The sequence below is a fragment of the Meriones unguiculatus genome, chromosome 4 (genome assembly GCF_030254825.1).
Source record: "Meriones unguiculatus strain TT.TT164.6M chromosome 4, Bangor_MerUng_6.1, whole genome shotgun sequence".
NCBI lineage: Eukaryota > Metazoa > Chordata > Mammalia > Rodentia > Muridae > Meriones > Meriones unguiculatus.
The window spans coordinates 115,492,644-115,510,098 of NC_083352.1; the positions used below are offsets into that span (position 1 = coordinate 115,492,644).

At 53.5% G+C, this 17,455-nt stretch overlaps 2 protein-coding genes across 3 annotated transcripts in view; one reads left to right on the forward strand and one right to left on the reverse strand.

Moving 5' to 3' along the window:
* Positions 1–5,758, forward strand: part of Rims4 (regulating synaptic membrane exocytosis 4) — a 59,495-nt gene extending 53,737 nt beyond the window's left edge. For both annotated transcript variants that reach the window (XM_021636333.2, XM_021636334.2), the window contains exon 6: positions 855–5,758. In XM_021636333.2, coding sequence (XP_021492008.1) covers positions 855–1,073 — 219 coding nt within the window. In that variant the 3' untranslated portion in view covers positions 1,074–5,758. The remainder of the gene's footprint in view (positions 1–854) is intronic.
* Positions 5,759–5,828: 70 nt separating this feature from the next.
* Positions 5,829–11,425, reverse strand: Kcnk15 (potassium two pore domain channel subfamily K member 15). Its single transcript, XM_021636332.2, has 2 exons — positions 10,922–11,425; positions 5,829–7,335 (listed from the first exon to the last, which is right to left on the reverse strand). The coding sequence occupies exons 1-2, from the start codon at positions 11,202–11,204 to the stop codon at positions 6,647–6,649; spliced, it is 972 nt and encodes a 323-aa protein (XP_021492007.1). The 5' UTR covers positions 11,205–11,425; the 3' UTR covers positions 5,829–6,646.
* Between the last annotated feature and the right edge of the window lie 6,030 nt (positions 11,426–17,455).

Consider the following 17,455-nt stretch of genomic DNA (forward strand, 5'->3'; position numbering starts at 1 on the left):
TGAGGTGCAGGACAGCACATGAGGACCCTGCGGCTGCTCCAAGAGGTTGCTGACCAAGAGACCAGGAAGACCCTACAGAGAAAGATTGGCTCAAGGAAGGAAGATAACTGTGCACTGGAATTTCCACTTTATGGGAACTCTCTGTGTGGGGTTCTGAGGTTCTGAGGCTCCCTGTCAGGGTTGGCAGGGGTTGGGGGAGGTGGGAAGCAGGGAGAGAGATCATGCTGCAGATCCTTCAAGGCTTTCGTTCAGAGAAGGGACCATGTGGAGGAAGGGACAGCGAGGGCAAGAGAGCAAGAAAGCCAAGGTACAGGTTGGCAGTAATAGGGACATTAGGGCCAGAGAAACGTGGTGAGACTTGAGTGATCTTTATAATGTTGTATTTATTTGGAACTGGCGGGCACACATGCCGTGGCACGCATGTTGAGGTCCAATGATGTCTCATGGGAGTCCGTTCTCACCTCCCACTGTGTGGGTTCCAGCCCTGAACTTAGGTCAGCAGGCTTGGCAGCAGGCTGCTTACCTGCTAAGCCATCTTTCTGGGCCCTCCTGCATGAATTTTAAAGAGGTGGACTCTACACAACTCAGCTGCATTGGCTGAGGGGCCCCAGGCTCTGGGTCGGGGCCTAAGAGTGACTGGGACCAGCATTTATCTATTTTTATTCTTACCTTTGTGTGTATGGGTGTTTTGCCTGCACATATGTCTGCGTGCCTCTCTTGGACCTGGCGCCTGTGTGGTGTTGGGAATCAAACCCAGGGTCTGTGCCAGGGTCTGGGCAGGCACTTCACCAGCTGCAAGATGTAAGCAAGCATGTTTTTTGTTTGTTTGCTTGCTTGCTTTTTTTGCCCTGCAGGTGATTGTATGGGGAAACTATGGTCGGATGGAGCGGAAGCAGTTCATGGGTGTGGCCCGAGTGCTGCTGGAGGAACTGGACTTGACCACGCTGGCTGTGGGCTGGTACAAGCTCTTCCCCACCTCCTCCATGGTGGACCCAGCCACAGGCCCCCTGCTCCGGCAGGCATCCCAGCTGTCCCTCGAGAGCACCGTGGGGCCATGTGGCGAGCGATCTTAATGCCAGAGATGGGGAGGGGCTCCCCCCGAGATGGCCTGGAGACCACCCAGCCCTGACCTGGGACCCCAGGCCCAGGGGCACATTGGACATTGGAGGATGGGGTTCTTCCCCACAGTGGGGAAGCAGAATGGGGAGACCTGCCCCCCTTGGGCCCCTCCTCACTCCTCCTTCACCTCCTACCCCTGAGACCTTCCCTCTCCCAGTGGGTTGGCTACACTTTTGACTTGGCCGGTTTTGACCTGGTGGGCGCAGCTATAGCCAGAGAAAGACTGAGGTGGCAGAGCAAACCACTGTCCTGCCCTACCCCACCCCACTTATCCCCCTTTTGCCTCCTTGGATGCTCGCTGCCCAGAGCCAAGTCCAGAACCAAGCCGGCCATCTCCATGGTGCCAATTACCAGCAAGTGTCTTTCCTGCGGCACCGGGTTCAGGCAGCTACTCCTGCCCCAGAGCTGATGGGGCAGTGTGCAAGGATCCGGAGCCAGCTCCCGGGGGGCCTGAGCTCCCCAGTTGAAGGGGAGTGTGGGTCTCCCTCTGCCTGCCCGTGGAAGGAGCTTTGCCGCAGCCTGTCTGAGTCCACCCATCCATCCCCTCCTGCCCCTCTGCCTGCCTGCCCCTCTGCCATGAGCTCTAGGAATTGGGGGCCAGCAGAGATCCAAGGAAAGGAGGAGGCACCTGAGACCTGGCATAGATCCCCAGGGGTCCTTGCAGCAAGCTGGTCTGGAGCTCTTGGTGGACTGGAAAGGGCGTTGTCATCTGTGATATGGTAGAGGACTGTGGGGACCTGAGTTTCCAGAGCCCTGCACACACAGAGCAACTTTCACATGTGGGGGGTAGTGGGAGTGGAGCTCTGAAGAAAGCTTGGATTAAGTCTAGCGGTACCAAGGTAAGGGTTTCCCAAACAGGAGAACCCCTCCTTGTTGGATGAGATCAAAGGTCATCTTGTTAATCCCTCGGCCTCTGGGCCAGGGGTCCTGGGGAGGCATTAGAGCCCCTCCCATTTTAGTCTTTTTAAATAAACCATCCTGTATGAAGGGCAGAAGCCACTGCCCAGCCTCATCACTTTGGCTCAAGGAGAGATGGCGGTACAAGTGGAGGCCTGCAGAGCCGTGAGTGTAAGAATTAGAGGCTCCAATGAGGCCTGGGTAGCTGCCTTCCTGTGGCCCTCCCTTGGGCCTGCAGGAGCCCTTTTGCATGCGAGGGAGGACACTGGCCCCTATAGAAGCACATTTCCGTCACCCCTCCTGGGAGGCACCCAGCAGCCCTTCACTCCTCTTCACTTAATCCCTGCTGTGTAGGGCGTAGTCCAGGTCATCTGGGTAGTTAGCGTTCACGCCTGAGGCCTGTTAGCGCAGATGTAGTCTTATTTGCAAGCCCCAGGCTGGGGGGTATAGGGGAGACCCCAGTACATTCCAGAAGATTACAGACTCTCTCTCTAGCCTGGGCTGGATGGGCTGCCAGGCTCCCCAAAGGCCAGCCCTTCCATCTTCTCTTCCTTGCCTTCTCTCCTCCCTTATAGGGCTATAGCCCAAACTGTCCATTGTACTCAGCATTCTGGGGTAATACCCTTGGCATTGATTATTTTTTTTAAAGGATGCACTCCTAGGATTGCTGGGCCTTGCAGAGGGGCCTGGACTACACTAGAGGGTGTCATTTTCCACCAAGGATGCCAGGGCTCTGTTGAATGCCAACCTTGTTCCTGGTTCTACCAGGGATCCCTTCCGCTTGAGAATGCTCCCCATTCCCAGCCTGGCTGAGCCCTGAGTGCCCTTCAGGGTTCTCATCCAGGTCTGGCAGCTCCACACACAGCTGTTGGCACTACACAGGGAAGGAGCTGTGGACAGGCCCTTCCAACTGGTCTTCAGAGTGGCCTCGGGACTGTGGAGGGGCAAGCCTCCTGGACAATGGGGCAGGGCTCTGGAGGAGCTCCCATTTGAGGCTCACAACTAGCCATCACCCTTTTTTCCCCCCCGACTGGTATGATATCTCTGCTATTAGGTTATTACTCACCATTTGGAATATTTTGAGCCAAGAGGGTACCTTCCCTCCCAGGCTGTCACTGCTATGGTTGTTCAGGGTGAGACAGAGCCTGGCTGTCATAACCAGAGGGGAGGGGCTCAGCTCTGGTTTGTCTGGGAGAGAGAGAGAGAGAGAGAGAGAGAGAGAGAGAGAGAGAGAGAGAGAAAGAGGGAGAGAGAGAGAACATGATAGCATGAAGGAGCACTTGGCTCCAAAGCAATAACAACAGCGTGGGGGTGGTCAGTGAGGCCCCCTCCGTGATTTTCTTGTCTGTTCTGTGAAATCTCGCTCACCTCCTGGAGGGGTAGAGTCAGGGGCTGGAGCCCCATTTCTCTGTATCATTGTTAGCGTGTGCCCCACTTCCAAGGGGCTGTGACCACTGGGTGTGGGAGCCATATCCGTCCTCACCAAAGGACTGGACAGTGCTTGGGGAGGGGGAGCACTTTTCATCATTAGCTCTGGGGACCACCAAGCCCAGCCTGCTCCCACTGCTGACAGACCCTCTGTCAACTCAGACTCTACCGTGTGGAGAGTAGGGAGGGGAGAGTTGGGGGGCCTTTCTGGTGCTGTCTCTAGGGATGTTTCTTTTTACCCCCCCACTTTGGACAGAGGTCATGTATAGGGCTGCCATGTAAAGGGGCATCTCCATTTTTCTTACCCAGAATGCTTCTGCATTCTGAAGGGAAGGGCCTTTGGATATTTAGTCCATTTGCATTTTAGAAGGAAAGAAAGAAAGAAAGAAAGGAAGGAAGGAAGGAAAGAAAAGAAAGAAAGAAAGAAAGAAAGAAAGAGGAAGGAAGGAAAAGAAAGAAAGAAAGAAAGAAAGAAAGAAAGAAAGGAAGAAAGGAAGGAAAAGAAAGAAAGAAAGAAAGAAAGAAAGAAAGAAAGGAAGGAAGGAAGGAAAAGAAAGAAAGAAAGAAAGAAGGAAGGAAAAGAAAGAAAGAAAGAAAGAAAGAAAGAAAGGAAGGAAAAGAAAGAAAGAAGGAAGGAAGGAAGGAAAAGAAAGAAAGAAAGAAAGAAAGAGAAAGGAAGGAAGGAAGGAAAAGAAAGAAAGAAAGAAAGAAAGAAAGGAAGGAAGGAAGGAAGGAAGGAAAAGAAAGAAAGAAAGAAAGAAAGAAAGGAAGGAAGGAAGGAAGGAAGGAAGGAAAAGAAAGAAAGAAAGAAAGGAAGGAAGGAAGGAAAAGAAAGAAAGAAAGAAAGAGAAAGGAAGGAAGGAAGGAAGGAAGGAAGGAAGGAAGGAAGGAAGGAAGATACCAAGGCCCTGTCGGAGAAGACCCATCTGGGGTCATTGGTGTGCCCAGTGCCCTTTCCACCTAGGTCCTCCCTTTCATGTCTCATGCTGAGCTGGAGCCAGGGCAGGATGAAGGGGGACCACCACTTCTCATCCCTTCTGCTTCTTTTCTTTGGAGCCTCCTGGTGGCTCCAAATTATGGCAGGACAAACTGGAGCCCATCTGAGAGGTTCAGAAACCCAGGCCACAGCAGGAAGTGTTTTGGGTTAAGGCCTGTCAGCAGCAATATGCTTTGGGGGACAGGCTGGGAGCTGCAGCAGAGAGACCACCGCTCATCACCATCATCATTTCTGGCTTCTAAGCACAGGTGGCACTGCCCTGCTTGACTTTCTCTCTTCCTGCTCATGCCTTTTCTGGGCTTTGGTTGGGAGAAAGGGAGTGGGGTGGTGCCGGGTTGGCTGGGATCTCCTGGGCGGTCGGTCAGTCTCCCCAGTGATCTTGAGCTGAAGGACTTGCTCGTGGCCTTTTGTTCTGGGTCATTACCTCTCCCTGGGAGTGGGTGAAAGAGACAAGCTCCCTTTTGGGCTCGTAGAGTTGGGGCTCAGGGAAGTCCTCTCTAACTTTCAGGTGCGATAGCACCACTCTCCATAGCGCTTCCCACAAGCCGCCCCCCCCACTGTGCTTGTACTCTGACCCCCACAAGAGCTCCGAATAGCAACTGAAGGGAGGCTTGTATAGTCAGTCCCATTTTCAGAAGGGAAAGGAGGAGGTCCCGAGAGGGTGGTGCTTGCCGAAGTTCTGGCTCTGACAGCAGCAGCTCCACTGGTCCACGGCACAGGCATGTAAGCACATAGTTGAGGTAGTTATTCTGTTTCCAAGCGATTCACCATTGGGTTCGTTAAGGCAGGAGCCTCTTGAGAAACAACACGGGGGCCCCACTGTCCCAAGGCAGAGCTGTTGCGCCAGGCAAGGTCACCTGCATTTATTTATTGAGCAACAGCGCCACACCAGGCCCAAAGCCTTGGACCCCCTTCCTGTCCCTGCAATGGCTCTCTTGGCCCTCCAAAAAGGCCTGTGTGTGCAGAACAGGGCAGAGGATTTCTACAAGCTTACATGGCAAGCCCCAAGGGTTTTTCATTTCAGCAAGAGAGCCCGTGCGGGCTGGGTACAGGCTGGAAGCAAACATTGGTCTGACCTCTGAGCCCTTTGTGCCCTCCTGCAAGGTGGCAGGTGGCAGGAAGGTGGGACCCCAGAGTTCTCGGAATGGGAGCCTCCCCCCATCTACCCACCTTTCCCTGCGTCCTCTCGGGGAACAGGAACAGCCTGGTCCTTCAGGGAGGGATGGATTTGGGGGCCTCTGAGTTGGAGTGGGTCATATTGCATTGTGTTCATGACCACATAGCTCATGTTGGAAATTAAAGTTTTTGGCTTTTTTATCCTGGTTTTGCTCTTGCTTCGCATTGAGACAATTCTGTCTGGGAAGATAAAGGACATGCTGGTATTTTAAGGGGCGAGTGCTCTAGGATGCCAAGGTGCCTCCTATGGGCTTACTAATATCCTCTGTGGACAGAAGCATCAGGAAGCTCTGCCACAGGTCCCCATGTGAAGCGGGGTCTTCAAATAAACCCTGTCTTACCGGTGGAGAAGCTAAGGCTCAGGAGAGTGATGAGGATCCCAATGACACGTTGCTGGTGATTGGTGGGACCCAGAGTGAAATTTATCCCACAGCTCTGAGCTGCCTATAGGTGATGACATGGGGAGGGCCATCCCCTTCATCCAAAGGGGGCTGGCCAGGGAGGGACAAGGCATCTACTTGACAGTGGGGACAACCATTTACACATGGGCTAATTCCACTCCTCAGGGAGGGCAAAGAGAATGTTGTCATCTATATAGTGCAGAAACTGTCCACTGTGAGTCACAAGTTCCCTTCAGTCTGTCTCTCTCTCTGTGCTTCTAGCATCCAGGCTCACTGTAGAGGAATTCTGGTGTTTAAAGTTATGCCTTTCTCCTGCAAGGTGTCAATGTCCTCTTCAGAGCAGACGCTAGTTAGCCCCTTGTCATCTTTTGAAGGGCCAGATAGGGGCGCCATCCCTCCTATGGGCTGATGGCCACATCTTCCTACAATTTTAGACTAAACAGTTTACACCTCCACCTCCAGGTGACTGTAGAGTCTGCTTGTGCTGTTAGTGCAGCATTCGTGTATTTCTAGAAGGGATGATCCACAGATGGGAACGGGAGCCGCGGTCTTCTCCAAGCCGGAGGAAGGGTGGGTTTGCTAAAAGATGGGGCTAGACATTGGCCAGGCTTGGCCCGGGTAGGTACTGTCAGATGGACCTTCTCCGGGCTCGGGGTCTGTCTGAGCTGCTGCGGCAGTGGTGCACGGCTTCTGGACTCAGGGGAGGCGAGAAGGCAGGGTTGTCACAGGCCCAGGCCTCCAGCTGATGGGAGCGGTGAGAGATGCTGGTGGAGGCCCTGAAGCGGACGCGGCTCTCGGGCGCCCCCCTGCGGAACGCGCTGGCGCGGGGGACTGAGCGCTCAGGGGGGTCGGCGCTGGCGAGGAAGCGCAGGACCACCAGGTTGAGGAAAGCACCGATGACCGTGAGCCCCAGCAGGATGTAGAGGAAGCTGAAGACCACATAGGGCGGCTTCCTCTGCAGCGCCTCGTCTCTCTGCAGCGCCACGAAGTCGCCGAAGCCGATGGTGGTGAGGGTGATGAAGCAGTAGTAGTACGCGTGGAAGAAGGTCCAGCCCTCGAAGTGGGCGAAGGTGGCGGCGCCTAGGGCCAGGGTGGCGGCGCACAGCAGCAGCCCGGCCACTACCATGTTCTCTGCGGAAACGTGCGGCCGCCGCAGGCCCAGGCAGCGCTTGGCCGCCAGCAGCAGGCACCGCACCAGAGCGTTCAGACGCTCACCCAGGCTCTGGAAGGTGACTAGCGTCAGGGGAATGCCCAGGAGGGCATAGAACATGCAGAACACCTTGCCCGATTCCGTCCCTGGTGCAGCATGGCCATACCCTGTGAGGGAAGAGAAACGAAGTGCTGAGAGCCCACTGCCCCAAGGTGCTCTCAACCCTGGGCCTGCCTGTCCCCAGCAGCTCCAAGCTCTTCCTACGTCATCCCCATACTCTGAACCCCCGCGTGTCCCTCCACCCTAGGGGTGGATAATGGACCGCTGGTCCTTTAGAACCACCGAATTCTGTTGGGCCATCTTCTGTTCCTAGCGGTAGCGAAGGATGGATCTTAAGTTGATTTTGCTCAGTGGAGGAAGCCCAGCCCCAAAGCATAGACCCAGTGACAGGATGCTCTGGAAGCAACAGTTAGAGAGACAGAACAGCTCTGCAGCTGCCTGCCCTAGTGAAGGACTGCAGAAGGGCATGAAGAATTTGGGCGGTACAGGAAGGCTTCTGTGGCTTGATCTGCAGTTATCAGACAGGTACAGAAAATGTGAATCTGAGCAAGTTATCAGCTGGTGGAGAGGGCAGGGAGACAAGCCTTCTGTGGCTTCCTAGCCTACAGGGTACAGTCCCAATGCTCACAAGGAGCCCCCAGCTCCTCCTCTCCCTGACCGCCCAGCCTCACTCTGCCCCTCACCTCCCCACTCCTCAGCCTCACCCCTCTGCTCACCTCCCCCCTCACTGGCCTCACCCTTCCTCTCATCTCCCCAGTCTCCAGACTTCCCCTTCTACACCCACACTCTCCAGGTACACCCTGTTGTTTCCCTACTCGGAAGTCAGCTCCTACACACGCCTTCTTTCATATTTCTTCCTCCTTGGACTGGCTTCTCTCCCCTTCCCAGGCCCATGCTCCCTTCAAATCCCTCCTCACCTTTGCCACCCGGTCAGCCTTCATGGCTCTTTAGGGTTGACATAAAACAGCACTAAGATAAACTAAATCAGGGTCTGAGATATAGCTCAGTTGATAGAGTGTTTGACGAGCATGCACGATGCCCCAGGTTCAATTCCCAGTACCACCTAAAAGGCAAGCATGGTGACACACACCTGTGTTCCCAGCACTTGGGAGGCTGAGGCAGGATGACCAAACGTACTCTGTCATTCTCACCTACACAGTGATTTTTGAAGCCAGTCTAGGCTACACGAGGCTCTGTCTCAAAACACACACACACACACACACACAACCAAAGGATATACTAAATGAAAAGGGTAGGATAGTTAGAATAGTAGCTGCACTATAACATCCACATGACCCATGTGGTGTTTAAAGGAACACACACACAGAGCATGTGGCTGGAAGTATGCAAGAGACAGGTAAGACATATGTGAACCAGGGCGATGAATGGGTGGGTTAAGAGACAGGATAGAGATTCAGAGGGACGAAAGGTGACATGTTTCCTCTTTCATGTGGAGGCTAGAGTTTTTAAATGTGACATGGAAAATAGAAGAGGGAGCACTTGGGAAGAGGAGGATTCCAGGGGAGGAAGATGACAGAAAGAAGTGGGTGCGTATAATCAGAGTACCTGATGAATCTGTGTGAAGTGTCTCAGGAGATGCCATTGTTCTGTACAATTAATACACGCCAATAAATAATACTTCCAGGAAAATGGGGGGAAGGGCAAGAGCTAGTTTCCTTTTCATTCTGCACCCCTTGCTACTCTATGAAACATTCAACGTGAACATATAATATTCAAAAATCTCGATATCACATGAGCAGTTAAAGCCTCCTCGTAGTCCCAGGGGAGGGATACCCTCTGCCCATCACTCCTCTGAGCTCCTTGAGGGCAGGAGGCATGGAAGCTATTTCTGTACATCCTGAGTCACCCATCCTCTCTCTGCATAGGCACAGTTAACTGACTCAGAGCAGACGGGAGGAGGGGGAAGATAGAGGGAGACAGAGCCCTCCGAAGACTAACAGGCCAGGGAGTGCCGCCTTCATCTCCTCGCGCTATGCCAGACTTGCGCAGAGGAAAATGAGTAACGGCAGCAGCACATGCATGGCACTCTACACCGATTCTCTCATTTGGCCCCAGTGACTATGTGATAACACCATTAACCCTGCTTTGTGATAAAGAACCCAGGATCAGAAGGGGGAACTTGTGCAAAGGTCCCAGAGCCTGAGCTATTAGCCCCAGCTCCTCTGTGCTCCTTGATGCCTTTCTTCTGCTACTGCAGAACCTGAGCTTCTGCACCTCAGGGGCCTGGCTTCCTGCGAGGTTTTGTTTTGTTTTGTTTTGTTTTTAAGCAGACAGTACCATAAAGCAGGTGGTGGCGCCCCCAAGTGGCCAGAAAAGGAAATATTTCCATTTTCTATTCCTTTTTGTTTTTGTTTGGTTGGGTTTGTTTGTTTGTTTGTTTCTGTTTCCTTCCCTAGCTTGGGTTTTAGTTCAGTGAGTGAGGAAGCCAAACCTGGCTGTTAGGCCTTCGGAGAACAAGGAAAAGGGCAGAGGGACAAAAGCTTCAGACAAGGCACAACCTCTGTAGGCATGACAAATGGGAGGGTCTTGAGGTTGGGGCTTGGAGACAAGAGAGGGCAGAAGTGTTGAGTGGGAGCTGGCTCTCTACTTAGCAAATAATAAATCATTACTAGCAAATAGTGGCTGCACAGTCCAGGGCACCATGCTGAGCTCTTTACACACCTGACCTCACTTTAAGCCTGGCATTCACCCGGCAAGGTAGAACATCTGCTTTTTGCCTTTGACAAAACGGCATCAAGGGGGCACCATCACTTGCCTGAGAAGGCAGGTGGCAGGAGGTGCCCAGAACGCAGGCTTTGGGTTGCAGGTGTGCTTAAAGCCATGGCTCCTACACAGGTGCATTCTCCAAGGTGTGGGCTTCTGGTCTGCTCATCTGAGGCCACAGGGACACCTGGCAACTACAGCTGCAGCCTGGCCCCAAGTAGCCAGCAGGTCGGAAGCCCTGGACAATCCGCTTCTCTCCTTTGCAGGTTCCCGGGGCTCAGACTCTCAGGTCCTGGCAGAGGTGGCTATGGCAACAGCTGGAGTCCAGATGATATGTTATGCACGGGAGCAATTCTGGACGCCCCCACGTGAGGTCAAAGGTTTTGGTAATTAGTCATTCCCTTAACAACTGGATGCCCATTAGGCGCTAGGACGCTAGCCACATAGGAGTCAGAAGGCAAAGGAGCGAGCTGTTGTCAAGGGGTTAACAGAATAATTGCTACTATATATATATTTTTTTTAAATCTTATTTTCATAGTGTTTTCTGTGGGTCAGGCCCTATGCTAAAACGATCTGCACACATTATCTCCTTAATAATATTCTCTACTGGGGAGCTGGCATTCCCCCCTCCCCCTCACAAGTTTAGCCTCCCTAGTTTTTAAAGAACACCGTGGCTCAGAGAAGTCAAGAAACTTATCTAAGGTTACACAGCCGACACAATCCAAGAGCCCGGGATTTCTTCTAACCACAGTCTCCAGACAAACCCTCAACAGATGCCTACAGTCCTGCAACAGCGGATTGGCCCCCTTCCTCCCAACGCACGACAAGGCAAATGAGCCTCCGCGAGCTGGCGTGTCCCTTCCAAAGTCACTTGGTGGGACAGGGGCGGAGGTGGGGCTGCACCCGAGGAGAGATCGGGACTGAGCGGGGCAGTGGGGAGGCTCGGGGTGGGGGCGGCGGGGAACTCACCGATGGTGGTGATGACCGTGATGGCGAAGTAGAAGGAGCCCGCGAAGCGCCACTGGTGGCCGGCGCGGTGTGGCTCGGCCTGCAGCGCCAGCCGCTCCAGCTCGCGGTAGTCGTCGGCGGAGAAGCGGTACTTTCTGCGGAACTCGCCCCGCTTCCGAGCCAGCAGCCTCTGCCGGCTGCGCTCCGCCTCGGACTCCAGGGCATCGAAGACGGCGGCGCCCACCAGCAGGTAGGACAGGATGCACAGGATGAGCGCGGCGGTGCGCGCGCTCTGCTTCCTCATCGCGTCCCGCCGGCTCAGAGTCCCGACCTCTCGGTGCGCCCCGACGGCGCCCGCCGCTCCATCCCCCCCCCCCCGCCGCCGCGCACAGCAGGGGGGCGGGCTCTGAGCTCTCCCACACTCCCCGCCCTACCCCACGCAGGTGTCTGTAGGGACGTCTGGACCAGAGACCGGGCCCAGGTGTACAAAAGGCCCTCCTCCATCCCGAACTCGCCCTAGGACTTGGGAGGTCTAGCCACCTCTGTCATCTAGCAAATATTTACCAAACGCCCGGGGTGCCCAGCATTCTGAGAGTAGAACGGGCCTGCCAGCAGGCAGGGAGGATGATAAATGAGCAAAAGGATACCTTAAGACAAGTGTGACAGAGGAGGAAAATAGTGCTTGGGGAAGCACATGCCAAGTCATCCAGGGAGAGGAAATCCAGGCCACACATGTAGGTTCTTCGCTAAAGCAGAAGGAAGGTGACTTGGTGGCAGACAACAGCGTCGGACACCAGAGAAGCCGCCATGGCTGGTGCCAAGAGAACTGGGGTGCAGGCTGGGGAGAGAGGCGGGAGAAACGGACAGAAGCGACTTCTGCACATTCGTTTTTAATTTAATTTTTACTTTCTGTTTGCCGGTATGCATATCTGCGGGCCGCCTGCACAGTGCCCGTGGAGGCCAGAAGAGGGTAGGGTCTCCTGGAACTGGAGTTACAGACGGTTGTGAGCCGCCACCAGGGTGCTGAGAACCAAACCCTCGTCCTCTGGAAGGGCAGGCAGTGCTCCTAACCACTGAGCCACCTTCGAAGATTCCAGGCTGATCCGTCAGGACAATCGAAAACCATGGAATACACACAATTCCACCATAATCTGTTTTTGTTTGTTTGTTGTTTTGTTTTGTTTTTTTTAAAGGCACCAGAATGAGGCATGGCAGTCCACACTTGTAATCTCAGCCCTTGGGAGGCAGAGGCAGGTAGATCAGGAGTTCAAATCCAGACTGGGTTAAATGACACCATGTGTCACCATCAGACCTCAGGAACACCAGGAGGCTGCCATGTGGAAAAGGAAAGATGGCAGAGAGCAAAGAACACCCAGATACAGGCGAAGGGGGCTAGCCTTGGACAACAGAGGAACAGAAGCAGGTGGCCTGAGATACATTTGAGAGCTGGGCACACTGCAAGTCACGTTGCTTAAGCTCCCTGGCATCAAGAGGCCTCACCAGCCCAAACTTTAGCCGGTGGATCCTTGCAGAACTGACAAGTTACTCCCAGGGCTGATCTCTAAAGCCCTCCTCCATGCCACTCCTTTCCCTCCCCGGCAGGCAGGATGAAGTACCCCAAAGAGCACAGCAAGGCTGTCAGCTGTCCAGACTGACTGTTTTGAACTTCTGATCCATTATGTCAGGGTCAGAGAGTTTGGGGGGAGGAGGGGGTCTATCTGTCATTGATATCTGAATCATTTGTGATTCACAGGTCAAGAGTGACTGGTGAATCTGGGTGTGGGGGCAGAGGGAAGGACTCAGGATGGCCTCAGGGTATGGCCTGAGCTGCTCGGTGTCTGGGAAGCCTTCCATGATTCTTCTCCTTCTCAAGGAGCCCACTCCTGTCTCCAAGCAACAAAAAGACACATTTTTCACACGTGTACCTGTATGGAGACTTCGGGTGTGGCACCAGCTGCTGTTGGCGACAGCTGGCCTTCCAGGGTGTCCAAGGCAGCATTGATATCATCACGGCTGCTCAGGCCTATAGCTTCTCACACTTGCTTGCTCCACCCACCGGCAACTCTCAGTTCCTACCTTAAACTCTTGCTTGACTCATCGCAGCCGTCTCCCCATCCCTCTCCGCCGTCATGTATTGCCTCCCTGCCAGGGGCCAGGCACCACAGCAGTGCCATACAGGTATCAAGTGAGGTGCTTAATCACCCCAACTCAGCTGGCTCACTCCCCAGCCACTCTGCTGCACTTGCTCCCCAATACCTCCCGACGGTCTCCTCTGAGCTCCCGGAGGCCTCCGAGTACCTGCCATCTTCCATTCCTCCCACCACCGTGTGACCCTTACATTCCGAGTGTGCACCAGCCCCAGGGACCATCATTTGGTCGCCAGCACTCACACTCACACTCACATACGGACAGCACAAACCTAGCCGCAGTTGGAAGTGTGGATTAGGAGCAGCTCACTTCCATTGCTTCCAGAGCTTGGGCTGGGTCAAGCTCACCATCTGTAGAATGCTGGTTTTGCTTTTGTTTGTTTGTTTATTTATTTTTCTGTCTCAAAAGGAACTATTGTAGTGTAAGAACGGCCCCCAGGGATTCCTACACCCCATCAAAGGGAAGCTGAGGTCAGCTTGCCTCCACAGCGGAGATGATCTCGAATCTCCAGGCGGGGCCATCATTACCAGGAGGGTTTCTGTACCTGGAAGATGAAGGCAGGAGGGATACCCAGGGAGATGACAGCGTAGGCAGCTCAGCCTGATCTCGGGAGGAGGGACCCTGAGGGGAGGCAAAGTGGGCGACATCCAGAAGCTGGAAGCAGGCAGGAGAGAGGTCCCTGTTTAATCTCCAGGAGGGAGTGTGGACACTCCTGCCACCTTTATTCTAGCCCAAGGAGGACCATGTTGAGACAAAGAGAAAGCTCTTCTTTTTTGGGGGGGGGAGGAGGGATGTGGATTTGCATGTGGGGGGGAATGTGTGCACGTGTGTGCATGTGTTTAGAGTCCAGATGTCAATTCTGAATGTTGCTGCTCGAGGGCCATTCACCTCTTTATTTTCTTGAGACAAGATCTCTCTTAGGATTCAGGGTTCTCCAGTTCGGGCTAGCTGGCCCCAAAGGTCGCCTGGTCATGACCTCCTCATCTGGGATTACAAGCACATGCCACCACACCTGACTGAAAGAGTAGGTTACCAGGGATCAATCTCGGGTTCCCGTGCTTGTTGCTACCACAATGAGTGGACCCTGGCCTGCAGGACCTCAGTTCTGCAGTGGAATTGGGGCTCAGTGCCTCTAGAGAAAGATTTGCACGCCATCACCCCCAGAGAGCATCAGGATGGCAGCCAAGTGGCCCAGAAGCGGGGTGCTGACGCGGGAGAGCTAACACAGTTGCCGCGACTTTATTTTTAGCAAGAGCATCAGCAAGTTTGTTTTTCTGATTCTTTCCTGCATTAGAGAGACAGAAACCTGGGCAGGAGGCTCGGGGTGGGGGCAGGGCACCCCACTGAAGAAGGGGACGAGTAGGTTTGGGGAGCATGGGGAGAAAGAGGGTTGAGAGGACGACCCTGAGCACAGCTGAGATCCACAGAGACTTAAGCTGGAATTCCTCCTCCTCCTCTGCTTTCTACCTGGCCACAGGCAGAACATTTCCCCTTCTCCAGGCTTCGGTTTCCCCATGTGAGAACCAAGACTCCAATGTGCCCCACAGAGGACCTTTAGAGAAGCTGTGGTGTGCCACTTCTCAGAGGCCCCTGAGCTGCTAGTCTTGTTTCCTCCACTTGTCAAAACTGTGTGTCTGCAGATGCCAGGAACTCTGTTTTCAGAGACAGAAGAGAGGCCGGACAGAGGCTCTGGTGCCCCATGTGTGCTGGGCATTGCCACATTATCCCTGCTACAGGTCAGGAAATAAGAGCTGCCCACCTGCCACGTCCCTGTAGTCCTGTCTGAGGCAGGACTTGAAAAGGGGGTACTCAGGTTCCGAGGGCACCGGGGTGCTGTTGGACATGTCAGCCTTCCACCGGCCTTGGAGACCTTGCTTTCTTCATCTGCAGGGTGTCTACAAGAACCTTGGTAGAGCTGTCCCACCACTGTGAGGACCCTGTGACACAAAGCTGAGAGGTGTCTTGTCAGGTGTCCCGCTGGAGTGGGGATAATTGGGGCCACGGAGACACCGTTTGGTCCCGCCAGGCAGGTGACTTTTTCCTGTGCTTGGCATTTTTGGTTCAGCAGCTCTATTTTAAGCCAGAGGAGGCTAGAGTTTGTGTATGTGTGTTTCTCAGCTTGGAAAGTCATCTGCTGAGCAGACACCAAAAACAGAACTCCCTAAGGCACTCCTCTCAGCTCCCCTCCTTCTGTCTACCCTCCTGCTCACCCCGCTTGGGGACCTGAGGAAACCTGGTGATTTTCCTCTGTCCCCTGGTGCTAGCATAATACTTACAGCCGTTCAGTAAGGCTGGATGTTCCTTTAATGCTGGCAGCCTTTGCCACTCCCATGTTGTGGAAAGGAAGCTGAGGCTCAGAATAAGAGAAAGGACTCATCCAAGGCCACACGAGAACAAGTGATGCATAAGGGCCCAGGATGGAATAGTTAGTTATCTGAGAGAGCCGTGCCTGGGAGCCATCTTAGACATGTGACTTCAGCTCTCTGAGCCCTGGTTTGACCATCTCTGCCCTAGCAGATGGGTATGAATATCTTCCTGACAGGATTCTAGTCAGGACCAAAGAAATACAGATACAATACAATACAGAGTCTCACCAGCAAGCAACAGCACCCCTCCACCCAACCTGTGTCTTCCCTGCCCCTTTCTAATTGCTCATTCTGAAGGGCTTTGGGGATCCTAAGAAATTGATTTTTCCAGTTAGAATGCAGCTCAGTGATTTTCCAGGAGGCCAGCAGGCTCAGACCTTTCCCATGGTAAGATCCCTCTCTGTTCCCCTTAACAGAATCGGCTGTTTTCACCCCAGGGGACATCGTTGGATGCTCCTAAGAGAACAGCAGTGGCTTGTCTGCAGCCTGACTGTCCCAACTCCAGGATCTGGACTGTGCAACATGAAAAGCCACCTCTCCCTAAGCAAAGGGTGTTGATGACAGGATAGGTTAGGAGATGTCCCAAATGTTGTGGCCACTGGAAGACAAACATTAATCACTTCTGGAGAACAAGAGAGAGAGAGAATCTGCAGTCACATCCACACTGGAAGGTACCACTGTTCCCAGGATTTTATTTAGGGGGCAAATGGCAACTGTGTGAGCATGTTCCCTCTCTGGCTGCAGTCCTGACACTTGTCTGGGAGCCTTTACTTAGGGCCACTGAGGCTTGTTCTCCAGCAGCTCGAGGGTCGATGCTGTTAGGTTACTACTCACTAATAATTTTTTACTTTGCTGACGGTTAATAGTAAAAATCTGCCATGGCGGCACACACCTTTAATCCCAGCAGAAAAGCAGGTGGATCTCTGGAAGTGTGAGGCCAGCCTGGTCTACAGAGCAAGTTTAGCACAGCCAGTCTACTACACAGTAGACCCTGTTTCAAAATAAATCAAAGCAAACAACAAACAAAGAAAAGCATACCAAAGGAACACCGAGGGTTGTCAAATTATTCTCTCTATGTCTGTGTGCATTTTAGAATTTTCACGGTAAAGAAGTTTTCAAACTTTGCTTCTCTCTGTGGTGGTTTGAATGAGAATGGCCTCCCTAGACTTGGTCCCCAGTGGATGGTGCTGTCTGGGTAGGCTTAGGAAATGTGGCCTTGCTAGAGGCGGTCAGCCCCTGGGGGGTAGGCTTTAAGGTTTCAGAGACAGCCGTTTCCAGCTCACTCCATTTTCCGTGTGTGGCTCTCTCTGGAAACATAAGCTCAAACAAACCTTCTGTATGATGCCTTGGTCATGGTACGTTACCACAGCAACAGCTAAGTAACTAATGCATTCTCTAAGTACTCCACCCCCCTTTTCCTGTTGTAGCTTTGTTCTGAATTGGAGGATCCTCCTGAGTAAATGAAAACTTCCTGGGTTTTCTTTTTTGAAAGGAGATCTCCCTATGTGGTACAGGCTGGTCTTGAACCCGTACTCCTCTCACCTCAGCCTCCTGAGCTCTGAGAATACAGGCATGTGCCATCACGCCTGGATTTTAATGCTCTTAGGACCCAAGCAGGAAGCAGACACGCCTTTAGTTAGCCCTCATAAAATGAGGCTATAGGCTAGGTACTTTGATCCCACACTAGACAAGAGGAAACTCAGGCTTAGAAGTCACCAGGCCAAAAGGCATGGACTGGAGGGCCACCTGCTGGGCACCCTCCTTGCAAAGCAGCCACACTTCCCTGCAGGGAGGAGTCTATCAGGCCCTGGTGCAGGTGACTCTGGCTGCCCTGTGGCAGCCAGAGCTCAGCTGCTGAAAAGCCCCGCCCTCTCCTCTGCAGTGAAGTCAGGAGCCTTCTAAATCACAGGGCCAGGACTGATCTAGAAGACAACGCGGCGTAGAGACGGCAAGAGGATACGGAAAAGCTGGACAAGGAAGTCAAGTGCTGGGGGCTGGGATGATGGTTCAGTCAGTAGTTTGCGTGCCGTGCAAGTGTAAG

Coding starts and splice junctions, on each gene's coding strand:
- Kcnk15 (XM_021636332.2), bottom strand. CDS start 11,204: ATGAGGAAGCAGAGCGCGCGCACCGCCGCGCTCATCCTGTGCATCCTG. Junction 7,336..10,921: donor CACGGTCATCACCACCATCG/GTGAGTTCCCCG, acceptor CTTCCCTCACAG/GGTATGGCCATGCTGCACCA.